Genomic DNA, 18,103 nt, shown 5'->3' with positions numbered 1-18,103 from the left:
CAGTGCCAAAATGGACAGAGGATTGGCTAACCAGGTGAGACATACAAGGGCTCTACTCATTAATCCCTGCACTACTTAACACACGAATCTCCTGGTAGATTCACAGGTATACATCATAACCCGACAAACGCCTACACATGAACTTATTACAAGGTAGTTTTCCTTACCGTGACACACGAAGCATGTTACCTACTCATGTTCTACTCTGCTCTACATATCACTACCCAAATTCATAACAATATGTATGTATGTATCTATGTATGTGTGTTTGTGAATGTATATATGTATGTATGTATGTATGTATGTGTGTTTGTGTATGTATGTATGTGTGTGTTTGTGTATGTATGTATGTGTTCGTGTATGTATGTATGTATGTATGTATGTATTTGTATGTATATGTATGTATATGTATGTATATTGTATATGCATGTAGATGTTCCCGGTATGTACCCCGGTTTAGAATAGGTACACCGTATCCCTGCGTGTCGTAAGAGGCGACTAAAAATAATTGGCGTCAGGAAGGGCATCCGGCCAGAAAAACATTGCCTCAAAAAGAGAACCATGACAATGACAACTGCATATGGGCAGGGTACAGCCCGAAGTACCCCGTGGGGACCCCACTCCCTCTCGTCAAAACTCAAGGTGGGGAACCCGATCGAAGCAAGGGTGGAAATCACTCCATTTATGACGACGAAACGTCTGATGCCCGAAGTGGAGATCGGTTTCTGAGGTTTGGGACATGGAATGTAGGGACAATGACAGGGACATCAGGAGAAGTGGTGGAAGTATTGGTCAGAAGAAGAGTGGACATATGTTGTGTGCAAGAGACGAGATGGAAGGGAAGTGGTGTGAGAATGGTGAAGGGTAGGCAGGGACAGAAATACAAGTTTGTGTGGCAAGGGTGCCCAGAAGGCGTGCATGGCGTTGGTGTCCTGTTTTCTGAGGAGTTTGTAGACAGTGTGGTGAGTGTGACTAGAGTGAGTGAAAGGTTGATGATGGTGAAAATGATGATTGGAAAGCTCTTGGTGAACGTCATCTCGGGATATGCTCCGCAGCTTGGTCGGAGCGATGAAGAGAAGGACAAGTTCTGGTGTGCAATAGAGAAGCTGATGGAAAACGTGAAAGATGAGGAAGTTGTTGTGGTAGGAGGAGACCTAAATGGACATGTGGGAAGGAGTATGGACGGTTTTGAGGGAGTTAATGGGGGTTATGGATATGGTGTGAGGAATGGAGAAGGTGAAAGGATTTTGGAGTTTTCTGATAGAGCTGGTTTGTTGATTTGTAATACTCAGTTCCAGAAGGAGGATAATAAGCTTGTTACATACACGTCAGGTGGGTCAACGACAACCGTTGACTACCTGATGGTGCGTAGGTGAGACAGGGGGTACCTCCGGGACACAAAGGTGATCCTGGGGGAGGAGCCTGTTTCACAGCACCACTTGGTTGTCTGCGACATATGGGTGAAAGGTGCGAGGAGAGCTCGGCGGGTGAAGTACCAACTGAGAATGAAGGTGTGGAGGTTGAAAGAGGTGACAGTGAGGAAGGCATTAAAAGAGAGGCTGAGTATGGTAGAGGCTGATGTGGTTGAGCTTGAAAGTGGTTGGAAGTCAATGAAAGATAGTCTGTTGGGAGCCGTTGGTGAGGTATGTGGATGGACAAAAGGACCACCGAGGCACTCGGAAACATGGTGGTGGGAGGATGAAGTTGGAAAGAGGATTGATGAGAAGAGGAAGAAGTTCAAGGAGTGGCAGAAGGTGAAGGGTATGGGGGCAGAAAAGGCAGAGCATGAAAGTTATATGGCAGCCAAGAAGGCCGCAAAGAAAGAGGTAGCAAGGGCGCAGGAGGCATGTAGGAAAATGTTCGGAGAACGCTTGGATTCGGAAGAGGGTCAGAGAGCGGTATTCAGGATTGCAAAGCAGTTAGCAAAAGAGAGGTGTGATGTGATGGGGGTGAGTTCCTTGAAGGATGAAGTGGGACAAATCGTTGTGGACCCAGATGGAATTAAAGGAAGATGGAAGAGATATATGGAAATGCTGTTGAATGCAGAGAATGAATGGGATGGCAACATGGAGAGTAACCCAGTTTTAGGACCGGCAGAGAAGCTAACTGAGAAGGAAGTTGAGGAAGTGAAAAAAGCAATGAAGAGTAGAAAAGCGGGAGGGCCGACGGGAGTTGTGGGAGATATGTTGAAGGCAGCAGGAAGTTGGGGTGTGAAGAAAATGGCAGAGATCTGTAATCTGGTGGTGAAGGAAGGCTGCATTCCAGTGGAATGGGAACTGAGTACCCTCGTCCTTCTATGCAAGGGGAAAGGTGACCCTCTGGACTGTGGCTCATATCAAGCGATAAAGTTATTGGAGCATGGAATGAAGGTATTGGAAAGAGTGTTGGAGAAGAGGATAAGGAAGAAAGTGAAGATCGACGAAATTCAGTTTGGATTTATGCCAGGAAGAGGAATGACAGACACAATTTGTATTTTAAGGCTGTTGCAGGGGAAGAAGAAGAAGTTGTTTCTTGGGTTTGTTGATCTGGAGAAAGCATTCGATTGGGCTCCACGCGAAGTAGTGACATGGGCATTGAGCAGGTTGGGAGTAGAGGGATGGTTGATCAGAGTGGTGATGGCAATGTACGAGAGAGCGCGCACAGCTGTAAGGACGAAGGACGGGAACAGTGGTGAGTTTGAGGTGAAGGTGGGAGTGCATCAGGGGTCGGTACTAAGTCCACTACTATTTGTAGCTGTGATGGACGTGCTGGCTCGGAACATAAAGGAGGGTTTACCATGGGAGTTGTTGTATGCAGATGATCTGGTGTTGATTGCGGAAAGTATGGATGGACTGAAGGAGAATATGAACAAGTGGAAGGAATGTATGGAGGCAAAAGGTCTGAAGGTGAATATCAGAAAGACGAAGGTGATGGCAAGTGGTAAACCATGTGGTGAAGCGATCGTTTGTCATAATACAAGAACTGGGAAGAACTGGGAAGTGGCCGTGTGCTGTGTGCAGGAAGGGTGTCGGAGTGAACTCCATTCAATGTACAATGTGCGCTGAGTGGGTTCATCAAAAATTTAGTGGTCTGAGAGGGTCATTAACCATTGTGGCAGCTACATTCAAGTGTAAGGTATGCACAGAGGAAGCTGCAGATGGAGGAAATGTTGAGTCGAATCTTGGAGATGGCGTGAAGCTGGAAGGTGTGAAAACATTTTGCTACCTAGGAGACATGCTGAATGGAGAAGGTGGATCAGACTCAGCAACGGTTGTTCGAGTGAGATGTGCATGGAAGAAGTTTCGGGAACTGAGTGGCGTGCTGATGAGGAGGGGAGTGTCGTTGAAGCTGAAGGGAAAGGGGTATGCTGCATGTGTGAGAAGTGTTATGATATATGGGAGCGAGACATGGGTAATGAACGAAGAGCAGCAACGAAGGCTGGAAAGGGTGGAAATGCGAATGGTTCGGTGGATGTGCGGAGTATCGTTGAGAGAGAGGAAGACAAATGATGAATTGCGAAAGATGATGCGAATAGAGCCTGTGATGGATGCTGTGAAGGGAAACAGGTTGAGATGGTTTGGTCATGTGTGGAGGAAGGATGAAAGGGACTGGTTGAGAAGAGTGATGCAAATGAATGTAGAAGGACGTAGAGGACGGGAAAGACCGAGAAAGACTTGGCTGAAGCTGGTGGATTAAATTGAGATTTTTTTTTGACACTGATCTGCACATAATACCCCTTAATGTCAAAGTAGATTTTTAAAAAATATTTTTTTACAAAACCAATGGTTTTAACAAGATGGCAGGACTGTGTCAATCGGACAAATGTAAATTTTGCAAGGCAGAAAGAGAATGTATGAACCACCTCCTATCAGGATGTAAAAAATACATGTCAGAGCATCTGTACACCGAAAGGCACAACAACGTATGTGGAGTAATCCACTGGTACATCTGCAAAAAGCTCAATTTCCCAGTTCGAGAAAAAGCATGGAAACATGAACAACTAGAAGGACACTCGGTAGAGCGCATACCTCTGCCAGGCTGAACAGTTTGTTTTGTATCCCACTGATAGGACGGATCTGGTTTCGGACCTGAACCAAAATCGAATCGGCTTGTTGTCGTCACCTAACCAACTCATTCACCTAGTTTTGTCATAAGTCATTCACCAAATTGTACCAGTGATTATTGGAGCAACGGGAATGATAAAAACGAACCTTACAGAGATCTTAAAAAACATCCCTAGGAATATTATGACAAACGATCTGCCGTTGGAAACTGCCCGAGGTTCGGTGACGATCCTCAAAAGAGCCCTCGGAACAAAACTTTGAGAATAAAAAAAACTTCACAAATTAGTCCATGATAATTCATTATGAAATAAACATAATTAATTATTATTCCTTACAAATTATTCCTCACTGAAACGGAGGTGGATTTTTTTTTTTTTTTTGTATACTGAATCGAGGCTCGTGAAAGAGCTAACATTTATTTCACAAACAAATCAACCAGACAAACAAAATATATAAAAAGAGGGAGTGGAAGACAAGATGGGGAGAGAAGGGGAAGCACACAAACACAACATTTGAGAGCAGGGAGATGTGTGGGAGGGAGAGGGCTTGGGGGGAGGAAGCGTGGGAAGGGGGGGGGGGGGGATGCTTCGAGATCTGGGAGGACTCTGTTCCACCTTCTGAAACCCACATTTTGAGATAACAACCAATGACACACACACACGTATATTTCGTTATCATTTGGTTATCCAGGTTAACATCATGGAGACTGGATACAATCCACGCGGGTTGTGTGTGTTCCAGGTTGCCTGCTGGATTACCTTCGGAATTGTCGTTCGCACCTCAATCTAACACACCTGGTCGATGTGGCAGCACAGGTATATTGTGATCATTTGAGGCAAAGGCCCTGTCAGAAGGACATTGTTTAAAAGCGCATTAATATAACCTGTGCCTGTGATTCGATGTTGGAGTAATGTTGAAGATTATGATACCTGTATTTTGGGAACATGTTTACTGAGGTTGTTTTTCGAAATGAGTTGGGTTAGGCGGCTAACACCTATCTTAGGTGTATCGTTCACCAAATAAATTTAGCAGTGTTGTTCTTACATAGATATTCTTTAAATTCAGTCGATTAGTCAACATGGCGGTCATGTAAAAAAAAAAAAAAAAAAAAAAAACGTAAAAACAAAATTCAGAATTTTTTAACGTTTTTTTTTAATGGCCGCCAAAATTGCTAAAAAGTGCCATAAATTTTTTTATAATGAATTTAGGATGTGTGAGTATCAATACAAAATCAAAGAACTACATTTTATCCACAAGAGGTCATTAAAATTTTCAATTTACCTAATTAATATGAAGAAGGTGAGGAAGGAAATTAACAAATAATGTAATATTTCAATTCCTGCCCCATCTGTGATCTGTGCGAGAGACTGCATCTGGCATGGCGTACATCGAACACATGAACTACGTGCATAGAGATCTGCGTGCTGCCAATGTGCTGGTGGGTGAGGACCTCCTCACCTGTAAGATCGCTGACTTCGGTCTGACGAGGCTCCTGGAGGATTGTCATAACCTGGTTTCGCAAGGTGAGATCGAAACGTGGACATTGGATGCTGCATTCATTCACGAGTACGTAGTACCTGGGGTTACTTGACTGTGAGGATCCTGTCTGCTGGTATTCGCCAATATTTTGCACCAATCTTGGAAAACGTCGCAATAGTTAATCAATGTCTCCTGATTATCTCAAATGCAAATTCGTACAAGCTGAAGTACCAACAAACCCACCAAAGGGTGGCAAACGTTTGATGATACCAGAATGTCGGGAAACCTTTCAGCCTTCAGGAATTCCGGTCAATAGATCCCGTTCCTCTGAGTGGAGTCATCTTTACATGACCCCCCCTAAGTCATTTTCTCATCACAAAACGTGACTCAGAAGTTCTGCAAGTAAACATACTACTCGCTTTCAGAACCCTTAAAACAATGAAAATCATTATTTTAATAAAGCTGATGCAGTGCCTCTCTATAACCAGTCATCCGGTACTCTTTTGCCGAACTCGGAAGGATGACAGGCCGAGTCAACCCACTGGCATGACTGGGGCTCAAACTCAAACCCAAAGCTTTAAAACCGGCCACCTCAAACGTAAACCCAACAGCAGGCCTAATAATATCCAAACAAGAAAGACGCCATGCAGAACACAACACTTGTGAAGTCCTTGACCTTAAAAAATTAACGTCAAGGAAATAAATCAACTAATTTGACCTTAAAATAATTGGTGGTTGAATTCGGTGGTGACCTAAAATAATTGGTGGTGACCTGATATGCAAATTCTCTTCAAATTTCAAGTCAATCGCATGAAAATTGACAATTTTATAAATTCGGCCGATGTTGACCTCAAATATCATCGGTGGTTGAATTCAGTGACCTGATGTTCAAATCCTCTTCAAATTTCAAATCAATCAGATAAAAATAGAGGATTTAGAAATTTGACACAAGTTGTTGACCTTTGGTGTATGTTGACTTTTTGACTTTTAAACATCAAAATCTAAAGGCTTATGATCAACTTTACCGTTTGGTGAAGTTTTGTGAACATCGGTTTAAAATTGTGACCTGTAGGCGATAGACATACAGACAGACAGAATAACACACGCGACCAACGAATATACTTGAAAACTAGAACAACACTCTTCAACGTCACGATGTCGACCGATATGCCTCCGCCCACATTATTACATCATTATACAGACATGTACCAAGTTTGATTTAAATCCATTCAGCTGTTCTCAAGTTATCATATGCCTGACATCACCTCTGAACTTTGAACTATTGACCCCAAAATTTCATCAGTTCATGTTTACCTTATTATACATACCTGCACCAAGTTTGACAAAGATCCCTTCAGCCGTTCTCAAGTTATCACGGCAATGAAGTAATTGTAACTTAACATGACCTTTGACCTTTGACCTATTGACCCCATAATCTAATCCAGTCATCTTTGCATCATAATACATACTTGTAGCAACTTTGGTCAGAATCCCATCACTGGTTCACAAGTTATTGCAGTAACAGGATTTGTACCTAACATGACTTCTGACCTTTGGCCTTTGACCTTGTGACCCCAAAATCTAATCACTTCATCTTTACCTCATCATACATACCTGCACCAAGTTTGAATAATATCCCTTCAGTCGTTCTCAAGTTATTGCGATAACGAAAACCTATCACGGACGGACAGCTGGACGGAGAACCTGAAAACAGAATGCCTCCGACGACTTCGTCAACGGAGGCATAAAAATCTTCAAGTATCGCGAATAATAAACCCAAAGAAAAACACAGAACACATCTACTGATCATGTACTGCCTGCGCTATGCTAATTGGTTGCTGGGCAAGAGCTGACCAGTTCAGATGAACTTTTTGAACTTTGACACGTGAACTTTTAAAACGTGAATTCCCCACAGTAATCAATAAATTATTGACTAATCAATAAATATCACGAGCTGACAATCATGACGACTCTGTGTCCTTCTCTCCTGACAAGGTGGAGAAGTTTCTGTCAATCCTCGACTATGATTCTGCTCGACTTCACCCTCTCATTTTCTCAAGGTCATCTGCCATCAGCTTGGAAATCAGCCAACATTACCGCTTCACACAAAAAAGGTGCAAAAACAGATCCTTGCAACTCCAGACCAATCAGCCTGCTCCCAATAATCAGCAAGGTCATGGAATCCATCATCACTTCTGACATCAAATCCTTCCTCTTCTCCAATGGCTTGATCTCGGATCATCAATTTGGATTCAGTTCAGGTCACTCTACTCTGGACAAGCTGCTTCTGCTGTCTCAACAATGGATGGAGGTCCTCAATGCCAAACAGGAAATCAGTGCTGTCTCCCTTGACATATCATGCCTTCGGTATGGTCTGGCACCCTGCTCTGCTCACCAAACTCTCCTCTTGTGGTATCCATGGAAACCTCCATGCATGGCTTGCAGACTTCCTCTCTGGTCGCAGTCAACGTGTGGCCCTGAATGGAATTCTGTCATCTCCCCATCTTGTTCAGGCTGTAGTTCCTCAAGGCAGTTTTCTGGTCTTCATTAATGATCTTTCCATGGCGCTCTGGAAAACCTCTCTATCACTTTGCTGATGACTCCATTCTCTGCCACACCATATCTCAACCTTCAGATGGGCAGGCAGCAGCCTCTTCACTCTCTGCAGACGTGGACAATATCTCAAACTGGTCAACCAAGTGGAACATGTCTTTCAATCCTGACAAATCTCACACTCTCACTTTGTCTCTCCGAAAGGACCGTCTGGGCAACCCTCCCATCTACTTTCTGAACAATCATCTTGAAGAAGTTCTGTCACTCAAGCTTTTGGGTCTCACTATCTGCCATGATATATCCTGGGAAAACCACATTTGCAAGCTGGACTCTAAAGGCAGTCGCCGACTGGGTATCCTCCGTTGTGCGAAGTCCTTCCTTGGCACACCTGAGCTCCTCACCACATACAAGGCTTTCATCCGCAGCTAAATGGAATACTGTTCTCCCCTCTTGGCCGGTGCTCCTGCCTCACACCTAGCTCGGCTTCACGCTGTTTAAATCAAAGCATTTAGAATCATTGGAATCCCCCGCAATGAGGCCGTTTCTGAGGACCTTTCACTCCCTCATCGCAGGCAGGTTGGTGGTCTCTCTGTCTTCTACCAACTCCTCGCTGGCCTTCCTCCCTCTGCTCTGTCTGTGCTCTGTCCACCAAATATTCCTGCAAGACAGACAAGATCTGCCAGCATCCCTCTTCTTGTGAAACTGCCAAAATCAAGCCTCTCGGCTCACCTTCACTCTTTCATTCCCCTTTTCTCCTGCCTCTGGAACAAACTCCCTCACTCTCTTAAATCCCACTTCTCCCTCTGGGTCTTTAAAACAGCTGTTCACCACCATCTCTTATCTTCCTCCATCCAAAACCTTGATATTTTCTACCCCCGTTAAAACACCCCAAATCCGCCTCTTTCAATCCCCGACTTCTTTCCTGAAATTCCTCGTAGTGTTAATTTGCTTTGTACCGTGTACCCCTCCCTCCTCCCCAGCCTTCCCCCTTCCACAGATCTAACGATGTCCCTGTTCTCTTCTGTTGCCGTGCTTGTGCTTCCCTCTCTCTCCCCCTCTTGTCTCCCGCTCCCTTCATTGAATGTTTTATGGGTCTGTGTATGTTTTCATGTTCAGTGTGTTAGCTCTTACACGAGCCTCGATTCTGTATACAAAAAAATATATATATCATGAGGTGACGAGTTCAAATTGTAACACGTGAACTTTTTAAATGTGAATTTCCTACATTAATCAATAAATGATTGACAGCAATCAATAAATGTCATGAGCTGACGAGTTCAAATTGTAACGCGTGAACTTTCCTAACGTAAATTTCCTACATTAATCAATAAATATCATGATCTGACGAGTTCAAATTGTAACACGTGAACTTTCTTTACGTAAATTTCCTACATTAATCAATAAATATCATGAGCTGACGAGTTCAAATTGTAACGCGTGAACTTTCTTAATGTAAATTTCTTATATTAATCAATAAATATCATGAGCTGACGAGTTCAAATTGTAATGCGTGAACTTTCTTAATGTAAATTTCCTATATTAATCAATAAATATCATGAGCTGACGAGTTCAAATTGTAACGCTTGAACTTTCTTTAAGTAAATTTCCTACAGTAATCAATAAACGATTGACAGTAATCAATAGATATCATGATCTGACGAGTTCAGATTGTAACGCATGAACTTTCTTAATGTGAATTTCTTACTGTAATCAATAAATGATTGACAATAATCAATAAATATCATGAGTTGACGAGTTCAAATTGTAGTTGCTTTGTAGTCATTGTAATTGTAGTCATTGTCCAAAAAATGCCACAAAAGACACAATTGTTTCATCGAATGAGACTAACCACGTGATGTGAAACTCATCAACGATTTGCCATTATTTCAGGTGAAAAGTTCCCCATTAAATGGACAGCTCCAGAAGCTGCTTTGTACGGAAGTTTCACCATCAAGTCTGACGTGTGGTCCTTCGGGGTTCTACTCACGGAGCTCGTTACAAAGGGCAAGATGCCATACCCAGGCAGGCACCACACCCACAAACCCACCAAAAGCCATGGCAATCTCCGTGCAGCGTTTGAGCTCCGCATTCCCTACCCATAAGCAAAATGCATTCCCTTCACCTGCCGTTTACCTGCAATGCCGTACGTGTGTTCACCACACAGGGATGACGAACCGCGAGGTGCTGGAGCGAGTCCAGAAAGAATACCGGATGCCAAGTCCTCCAGATTGTCCTGAATCTCTGTACAGCCTCATGATGCAATGCTGGCGCCAAGACCCCGAGGAACGACCCACCTTTGAGCACCTTCGCTTCTTCCTTGAAGATTACTTCACAGCCACGGAACCGCAGTACCAGCCGGGAGAAAACCTGTAACTCCGATAGTCTCCGATGGATGTGCCCCAGTTCAGTTCTGATAATTCTGCCTTCCCCCCCCCCCCCCCCCCAAATAATATCAAGAGGACACCAATCTTGCGACCTTTTGCCGATAGATGCTTCATGAATTGTGACCTTCATGCCAAATGTGACTGAAGTATCGAAGTGCATCTCACAATCTTAGGTCTGTCCTCAATTGCAACCCATAATGTTCCCTATCCTCATGAACACTCCTAATAGTCCATGGGCCAGACAGAAAATCGGTACCAAATTTGGGGCAAAACTTAAGTGGTATTAAAATGTTTGTGGGGTCAGTATGAACAAATTAATATATGATAACCTTTCCACAGGAGTAGCTTAGTCCATTTATGTTCCATCTTAACATTTTGGCCAATTGGCGCTTTTTTGTAATAAAGCAAAGTCATATATCATGAAAATATTCCATTAAAAGCCATCCATAATAAGTTAATAATATTTCCAGCCAACAGAATATTTCCAAGAGTCACTGATTATGGTTATTTTACCATAATATAGACTAACCTCGATATATCACTATGGACGGGGTCCATGAAAATAGTCCACACTATAAGTGCATAGCAATATATAGGGAGATTTTATCTGCTAATAATAAGGAAATGGGCAATTTGGGATCCATTGAATAAAAGTGAAATATCCAATATAGTGATATATTGAATATAGTCAGGGCCCTTAGGGATATTTTGGGGCCGTTGGGTTCAAATTCTTCCAAAAGCACCAAATTTGGCCCAGATGTTGCCCATGCCATACTCTTTCGATTTTTGACGGGCGCCAAGACGGGCGCCCCCCCCCCCGGGGGGCCCCATATTGGCGAAATACTAAATGGCCGCCACCCGGATTAGAGGAAAATCAGTTAAATAACCAAAAGGGTTGGAATCATGTATGATACCACTTTTCAGGGGTTTTCGAGGTCGAGGAATCCAATTATGATGTTATTTTGATGATTCGAGGTCAAGGTCAACCCTCAAGGTCATCTTAAAGGTCATTTTTGAGTCAAACATGTCGGTTTTTGAGTTTTTTGTCAAGATTTACGCGAGGTTCACCATTTTATGTTTCTGGGTTGGGTAATCGAACTCTGACCTTATTTTTGACAATTAGAGGAAATATTTACATGTCTATTTCCTAATTTTCAGGCATATGCAGTTCATCAGTCTAATTACAAAGGTACGGATTTTGATGTTTTATGAACTGTTTGCCATATCCTTATGTTTAATTTTCGTGCGATCATGATCCGGGTTCATGTATACATGATTGTATACATGTCATAAATATGACGTCATAGGTCATGTGACCTGGCGGCCATATTGGATTTTATGAAAACCTTAAAAATGGATCCCTGCCTTCATTTTTCGATCGATTCATTTTGAACTTTGACCACTTATAGTACGCCATGTGATTGGATGCATATCCTAATTATGACGTCATAGGTCAGGTGACATGGCGGGATGGACCGGTATGGTCCCCGGATCATACCGCCCTTGGCGCCCGTCAAAAATCGAAAGAGTATGGCATGGGCAACATCTGCGCCAAATTTGATGCTTTTGGAAGAATTTGAACCAAAATATCCCTAAGGGCCCTGACTAATAGTGATATATTAAGGTTGGCCTGTAATCATATATTTACTTCCAGATTTTCTACAAATATTGTAAGGATGTAGATGTTAAGTTGTTTTCAGGCAGTAAACTGAATTGGGTGAGATGTGGAAGACAAGTATAAGCCTTTGTTTATTTCAGATATTTATTTCAGGTTTATAAGGTCAACTGTGTCCATCAGTATGGGTTCCAGCCCCATTAATTAATCAGTCCTACCCTGTCACCATGGACATCATATGTATCCACTCAGTGTCTGGTCCCTGGGGTTACCATGGCAACACTCCTGATTGATACATGATAATAGTACACTGCTCACTCTGCAGACTGTTCCAGTGTACATGCTCCACTGCTGTGTAACATATTGCATTTTATTTTGACAGTAGATAGTGATAACAAATATAGAAGAAAACTTACAGCATGCAGTTGGACTCCCAATCTTATTAAGGTAAGAAGTAATTTTCAGCTTTCAATGTATTTTTGTGAAGGTTATGATGAACAATACATAATCATACTTGAGTCTTTTAGGACTGTAAAAAGTGTCATGGGGGTGGTCTGCAAATACCCGCCCCCCACTTCTGATGTGTTTTAATTTCTGCTGACCACACCCCCGCATCCTTCCTCCCCCCCCCCCCCTCCCGAGGTATTTCTTTTTTTCTGACAACTCCCACCAAGATATTTTGATTTTTCCCCCACTAAGGTATTGCAATTTTTTCTACCCCACCTCCACCAATGTATGGCATTTTTGCAGTTATAATTACAACCTCCCCCCCCCAATACCACCACCCCCTCCATCCTATTTTTATTGGTTTAATCCTCCACACCAAGCTATTTCAATTTTTCCTGACTCCCACCAATGTACTTTGATTTTTCTGCCCACCCCCTCACCTTATGTCTCACCATAAGAAAGAAACCATAGAAACAAGATCAAGTCAAGCAAGCAATTCTTAAGGCTGATAGGAATTTGTTTGGGCACATGATTCTTGTGGCCGAGAGCCGAGAGTTACACATGAGTGATGTCTTGGCTCACCCTCTTGGATCTTTGCCATGGGCTCTTGCCAATGGTGATGGAACACTGCGTAAGACTAACAAAGCACCAGCTCTAGCACGAGAGCTGGAGAAGTGTGTCTCACAAGCAGAGGCCATCCCTGAATCATCAGCAACTATTATTGATGGGATGGGCTTAGTACAGAAGATGAAAGGGAATGACAGGACATTCTCCCAGCTGGCAGATTCAGTTTTTTCTAAGGTTTTGCATGAAGGAGCCAAGAGCCAACGAATTGATGTTGTCTTTGATGTTTACCAAGAGACATCTATTAAGGACGCTGAAAGAGCTAGCAGAGGTGCAGATACAGGCATCCAGTTTAGGAGCATTGCACCTGGCCATAACATCCAGCAGTGGAGAAAACTACTAAGCAGCTCTTCCAACAAAGCCAGTCTGATCAAGTTCCTGGAGAATGAATGGAAGGAACACAAATATAGAGAGAAACATCAGAACAAAACCTTGTATGTTACTTGTGAGGAGACCTGCTTTAAAATCAGTGAGGAACACTGGGAGGAGCTCAAACAGTTGAAATCAACTCAGGAAAAAGCAGATACCCGTATGCTTTTGCATGCTCTTCATGCAGCAGAGTCTGGCTACAAGGCAGTGGTCATCACTGCTGAAGATACAGATGTGCTTGTTCTGTGTCTGGGCTTCAGAAAAGAAATACCATGTCCCATGTACCAGAAATGTGGAACCCAAAACCGGACAAGGTTCCTTGACATTACTAAGCTAGGTCAGTCCCTGGGATATAGTGTCTGCAACGCAATCATTGGTATGCATGCCTTCACTGGCTGTGATACAGTCAGTGCCTTTGCAGGCCGTGGAAAGATGGGCACATTAAAGCAAATGAAGTCTGAAAATACCTACCAGAAGGTTTTCTGTGAGCTTGGACAGTCATGGGATGTGTCTGCAGAGCAGTTTCAGAATCTGCAAGAAATCACTTGTCGAATGTATGTGCCTTCTACAAGCACATCAGATGTGAATACACTCCGCTACCAACTTTTCTGCACCAGACATGGTCAACTAGAGTCCAGTCAACTACCACCTTGTGAAGATTGCCTGTACATGCATGTTCTTCGTGCCAACTATCAAGCTGCCATCTGGAGACGATCTTTACAATGTCAACCCCTTGTACCAAGTCCCAAGGACCATGGATGGACCATAGATGATGATGGCAAACTGGCCATCGTGTGGATGCGTGGGTCACCAGCACCAGAAGCTGTATTGCAGTTCTTATCCTGTCAATGTGTGAAGTCTTGCAAATTACCTGAGTGCCCATGTCTCAGCAATGGTTTGAAGTGCACAAACATGTGCAAACTAAAAACCTGTGGAAACCAACCAATTGAGGAAGAACTGGTTGCAGAACTAACAGATATCGATGTCGATGATGGTGATGATGAGTGATGCAATGGAGATTGAATCTATGATTTCATTCTGCAAATAAGAGACAGTTATAAATATCACAGCACCTATACTTTTATTTCATGATGCCTTGCAGTAGAAACAATTGATATGGAAGTTGGCATATCCTGGGAGTAGAATTTCACCAATGCATCCATTACCATGTACATGTACCCTAATTTTTTGTGTGTTTTGAAGGCAAAGAGTAAAAATGTGGAAATGTCTGATGTTGTTCTTGAATTTCATGCAATGTAAATGTATTCTACAACAGACTAACACATTTGAGACAGAAATATCATACTTTTGGGGGAGGTAGCAAAGCTGTAAAAGATTATACCCGGTGAAAGTGCATTTTTGGTTCTGCCAGAGGGTGTGCCCATTCAAGACATGATAATTACTAATAAGCTACCTCTCTGGCAAGGTTATCATATCAAAACATAATCTAGGGATGTTGAACTATTTAAAAAATGGCAACTAGAATTTTCCCACCCAGATGGTACCGATACGTGAAATTTTGGGTCTGGGCCCATGGACTATAAGTTGCTTTGTCTGACTGTTCCTTTAACCATTGCATCTGCTTGTTGTCCCAATGTCTGTATGTCACCTTCTACCATCTGTAATCCCATCCTCCAATGAGTACGGACTTTGTATGTAAAGAAAATGAACCCTCCCATCCCAGAGTTTCCAGTTCCACTTCTGTGATTGAGTTTCGGGTTATATCCATCTTGTCCTCACCTTGCCCTTACTTACTTGGTGATTTAAACAGTCTGTTTAACTTCCTCAAGACCGTCGGTCAGCATCTTGAAAGTTCGGGACTGGATGACGTCTGGATTGATTGGATTGAATGGATTATTTGCATGGATTGAGTCTGGCGTATTTGCATGGATTGAGTCTGGCTTATTTGCATGGATTGAGTCTGGCTTATTTGCATGGATTGAGTCTGGCTTATTTGCATGGATTGAGTCTGGCTTATTTACATGGATTGAGTCTGGCTTATTTGCATGGAGTCTGGCTTATTTGCAAGGATTGAGTCTGGCTTATTTGCAACGATTGAGTCTGGCTTATTTGCATCGATTGAGTCTGGCTTATTTGCATCGATTTAGTCTGGCTTATTTGCATCGATTTAGTCTGGCTTATTTGCATTGATTTAGTCTGGCTTATTTGCATGGAGTGAGTCTGGCTTATTTGCATCGAATGAGTCTGGCTTATTTGCATCGATTGAGTCTGGCTTATTTGCATCGATTGAGTCTGGCTTATTTGCATCGATTGAGTCTGGCTTATTTGCATAGATTGAGTCTGGCTTATTTGCATCGATTGAGTCTGGCTTATTTGCATGGATTGAGTCTGGCTTATTTGCATCGATTGAGTCTGGCTTATTTGCATCGATTGAGTCTGGCTTATTTGCATCGATTGAGTCTGGCTTATTTGTATCGATTGAGTCTGGCTTATTTGCATCGATTGAGTCTGGCTTATTTGCATCGATTGAGTCTGGCTTCTGCTTAGGATTGTGCCCAATAGTCAAGACACTGCTTCAGCAACCATATGCACATGATGATGCAGGAGTGATCATCATCATCATCATCATCATCATCATCATCATCATCATCATCATCATCATCATCATCACAAACTTGGAGTTGCACCAAGTTTGCTTCAATCGCTTCAGCCATTCTTAAGTTATCGCAGCAACGAAAACCTATCACGGACGGACGGACAACCCCAAAACATGACGAAGTCGCCGGAGGCATTTTAATCAATTTTATAACCTGTGGTCAAAACTGACCACAATGTCTCAAGAAAAGTGATTTTGCGCGTGGTATTCAGCCCTATGTTGTAGAGTTAGGCGTCGCAAACATTAATTATGGATGAGGATGTCAGCTTTAAACAAAAAAATACCAATGGGACTTTTTAAAGGCTTTTTTTTTTATCAATTGGCTGACTGACGCAAGGGAATGTTGAAAACATGAATGTGTTTATCTGTTTTTAGTTTAAATATCGGGGGTTAGCGCGAACGCAGTCCCCCACCACCACAGACTGTACGGTCGAGTTTCCCACATTCCACATTTTTTTCCCATTTTCCCACATTTATTTGGGGAAATCGCAAAGCTCAACCAACCCGGAGTGCAATGGGTAGATCTCGCCCTGAGGGCACCACCTGAATGCTTTTGAGGCCAGCACCATGACCTGCCTTTTTTAGCCGCGTCGCAAGACGCCTGTCATAGAGTGCCCTCTGCTGTTGTTCTTGTCTGCTTCTTCTTCTTGTTCTTCTTCTTCTTGTTGTTCTTGCAGAGAAGACAAAACCTCAAAGCTCCACCCATTCTGGGAACCATAGCTCCACCCATTGTGGGAGAGGCTTCATATAAACAAATATCCACCATTTTATTAACTCGCATAGCTTTGAGGCCTGTTTTGTAGGCCCGTGGTGTCTTCCTCTCTCACACAGTTTTCTTTCAAATCAAATTCGATATATCATTTCATTTTTCACAGTCGCTAACATAGTTTTAGACTCGGTTGAAAAAAAACGGGAAGAAAATCCGATGAAAGTTGCCGTTTATAGAACGAAATGAATTCTCAAAGGCCTGTAACTTCAAGGCCATTGAGATTATTTTTTTTAAATCGTGGCATGGTCAGTCATACACCGCCCGAAATAACAGACGGGAAAATGCCGAGATATATATATATTTTGTTTAAATCGCGGCATGGTCAGTCATATACCGCCCGAAATAACAGACGGGAAAATGCCGAGATATATTAAAAATTCGTCCATTTGATGCCAATCGTCACGATGAAATATTTAATTTATACGTCGTCACAATAATGTGGAGAGAGGAGCATAGCTTCGTTCACGTGTCGCCACACACGGGAAATTGCCGAGATATATATATTTTTAAATCGCGGCATGGTCAGTCATACACCGCCTGAAATAACAGACGGGAAAATGCCGAGATATATTAAAAATTCGTCGCCACACACGGGAAATTGCCGAGATATATTTTCACTTTGCACAAAAATAACATCAAGTAATCGAATCAATAGGAATGTCCTGTGCCTATAACATCGACGTTATAGGCACAGCTGCATCTAGGCATTGTGTAACATCGACGCGGCTTTTGTTTTAATTAAAACTTTTTGTACTTGTTATAATAAAAAAAGGTTAAAAAAAATCAAATATTTAAACAGCCTTGGACGTGCACCTTGACCCCATGGCCAAGGCACACCGTCTATCAAGGCTGTCCCATTAGCATACACATGCACCCCAACCCAAAGGCTGAAGCACATGGTCATTCAAAACACATGCACCCTGACCCCAAAGGGACACAATGCATGGTCATACAATTGGACCCCTCCTCCATAGGAGTGAGTCCACACTTCTGAGGCCAGCGCTAAGGCCTGCCTTTTTTACGATGAAAAAAGGTAAAAAAAATCAAACATTTAAACAGGCTTGGACGTGCACCTTGACCCCATGGTCAAGCCACAACGTCTATCAATGCTGTCCCATTAACATTACACATGCACCTCAACCCCAAGGCTGAAGCACATGGTCATTCAAACACATGCATCGTGATCCCGAAGGGCCACAATGC

General features: G+C 42.8%; 1 protein-coding gene across 1 annotated transcript in view; it reads left to right on the top strand.

Moving 5' to 3' along the window:
* LOC137416787 (proto-oncogene tyrosine-protein kinase Src) overlaps positions 1 to 14,743 on the top strand; it is a 55,471-nt gene extending 40,728 nt beyond the window's left edge. Inside the window, exons 9-12 of the mRNA XM_068102414.2 lie at positions 4,785 to 4,858; positions 5,410 to 5,566; positions 9,966 to 10,097; positions 10,240 to 14,743. Of these exons, the coding sequence (XP_067958515.2) occupies positions 4,785 to 4,858; positions 5,410 to 5,566; positions 9,966 to 10,097; positions 10,240 to 10,448 (572 nt within the window). The 3' untranslated portion in view covers positions 10,449 to 14,743. The remainder of the gene's footprint in view (positions 1 to 4,784; positions 4,859 to 5,409; positions 5,567 to 9,965; positions 10,098 to 10,239) is intronic.
* The last annotated feature ends 3,360 nt before the right edge of the window (positions 14,744 to 18,103 follow it).

This window comes from Myxine glutinosa, chromosome 1 (assembly GCF_964187855.1).
Source record: "Myxine glutinosa chromosome 1, kmMyxGlut1.1, whole genome shotgun sequence".
Lineage (NCBI taxonomy): Eukaryota > Metazoa > Chordata > Myxini > Myxiniformes > Myxinidae > Myxine > Myxine glutinosa.
The sequence above is the reverse complement of the archived record's forward strand: the minus strand, read 5'-3'. Positions and strand labels throughout refer to the sequence as shown.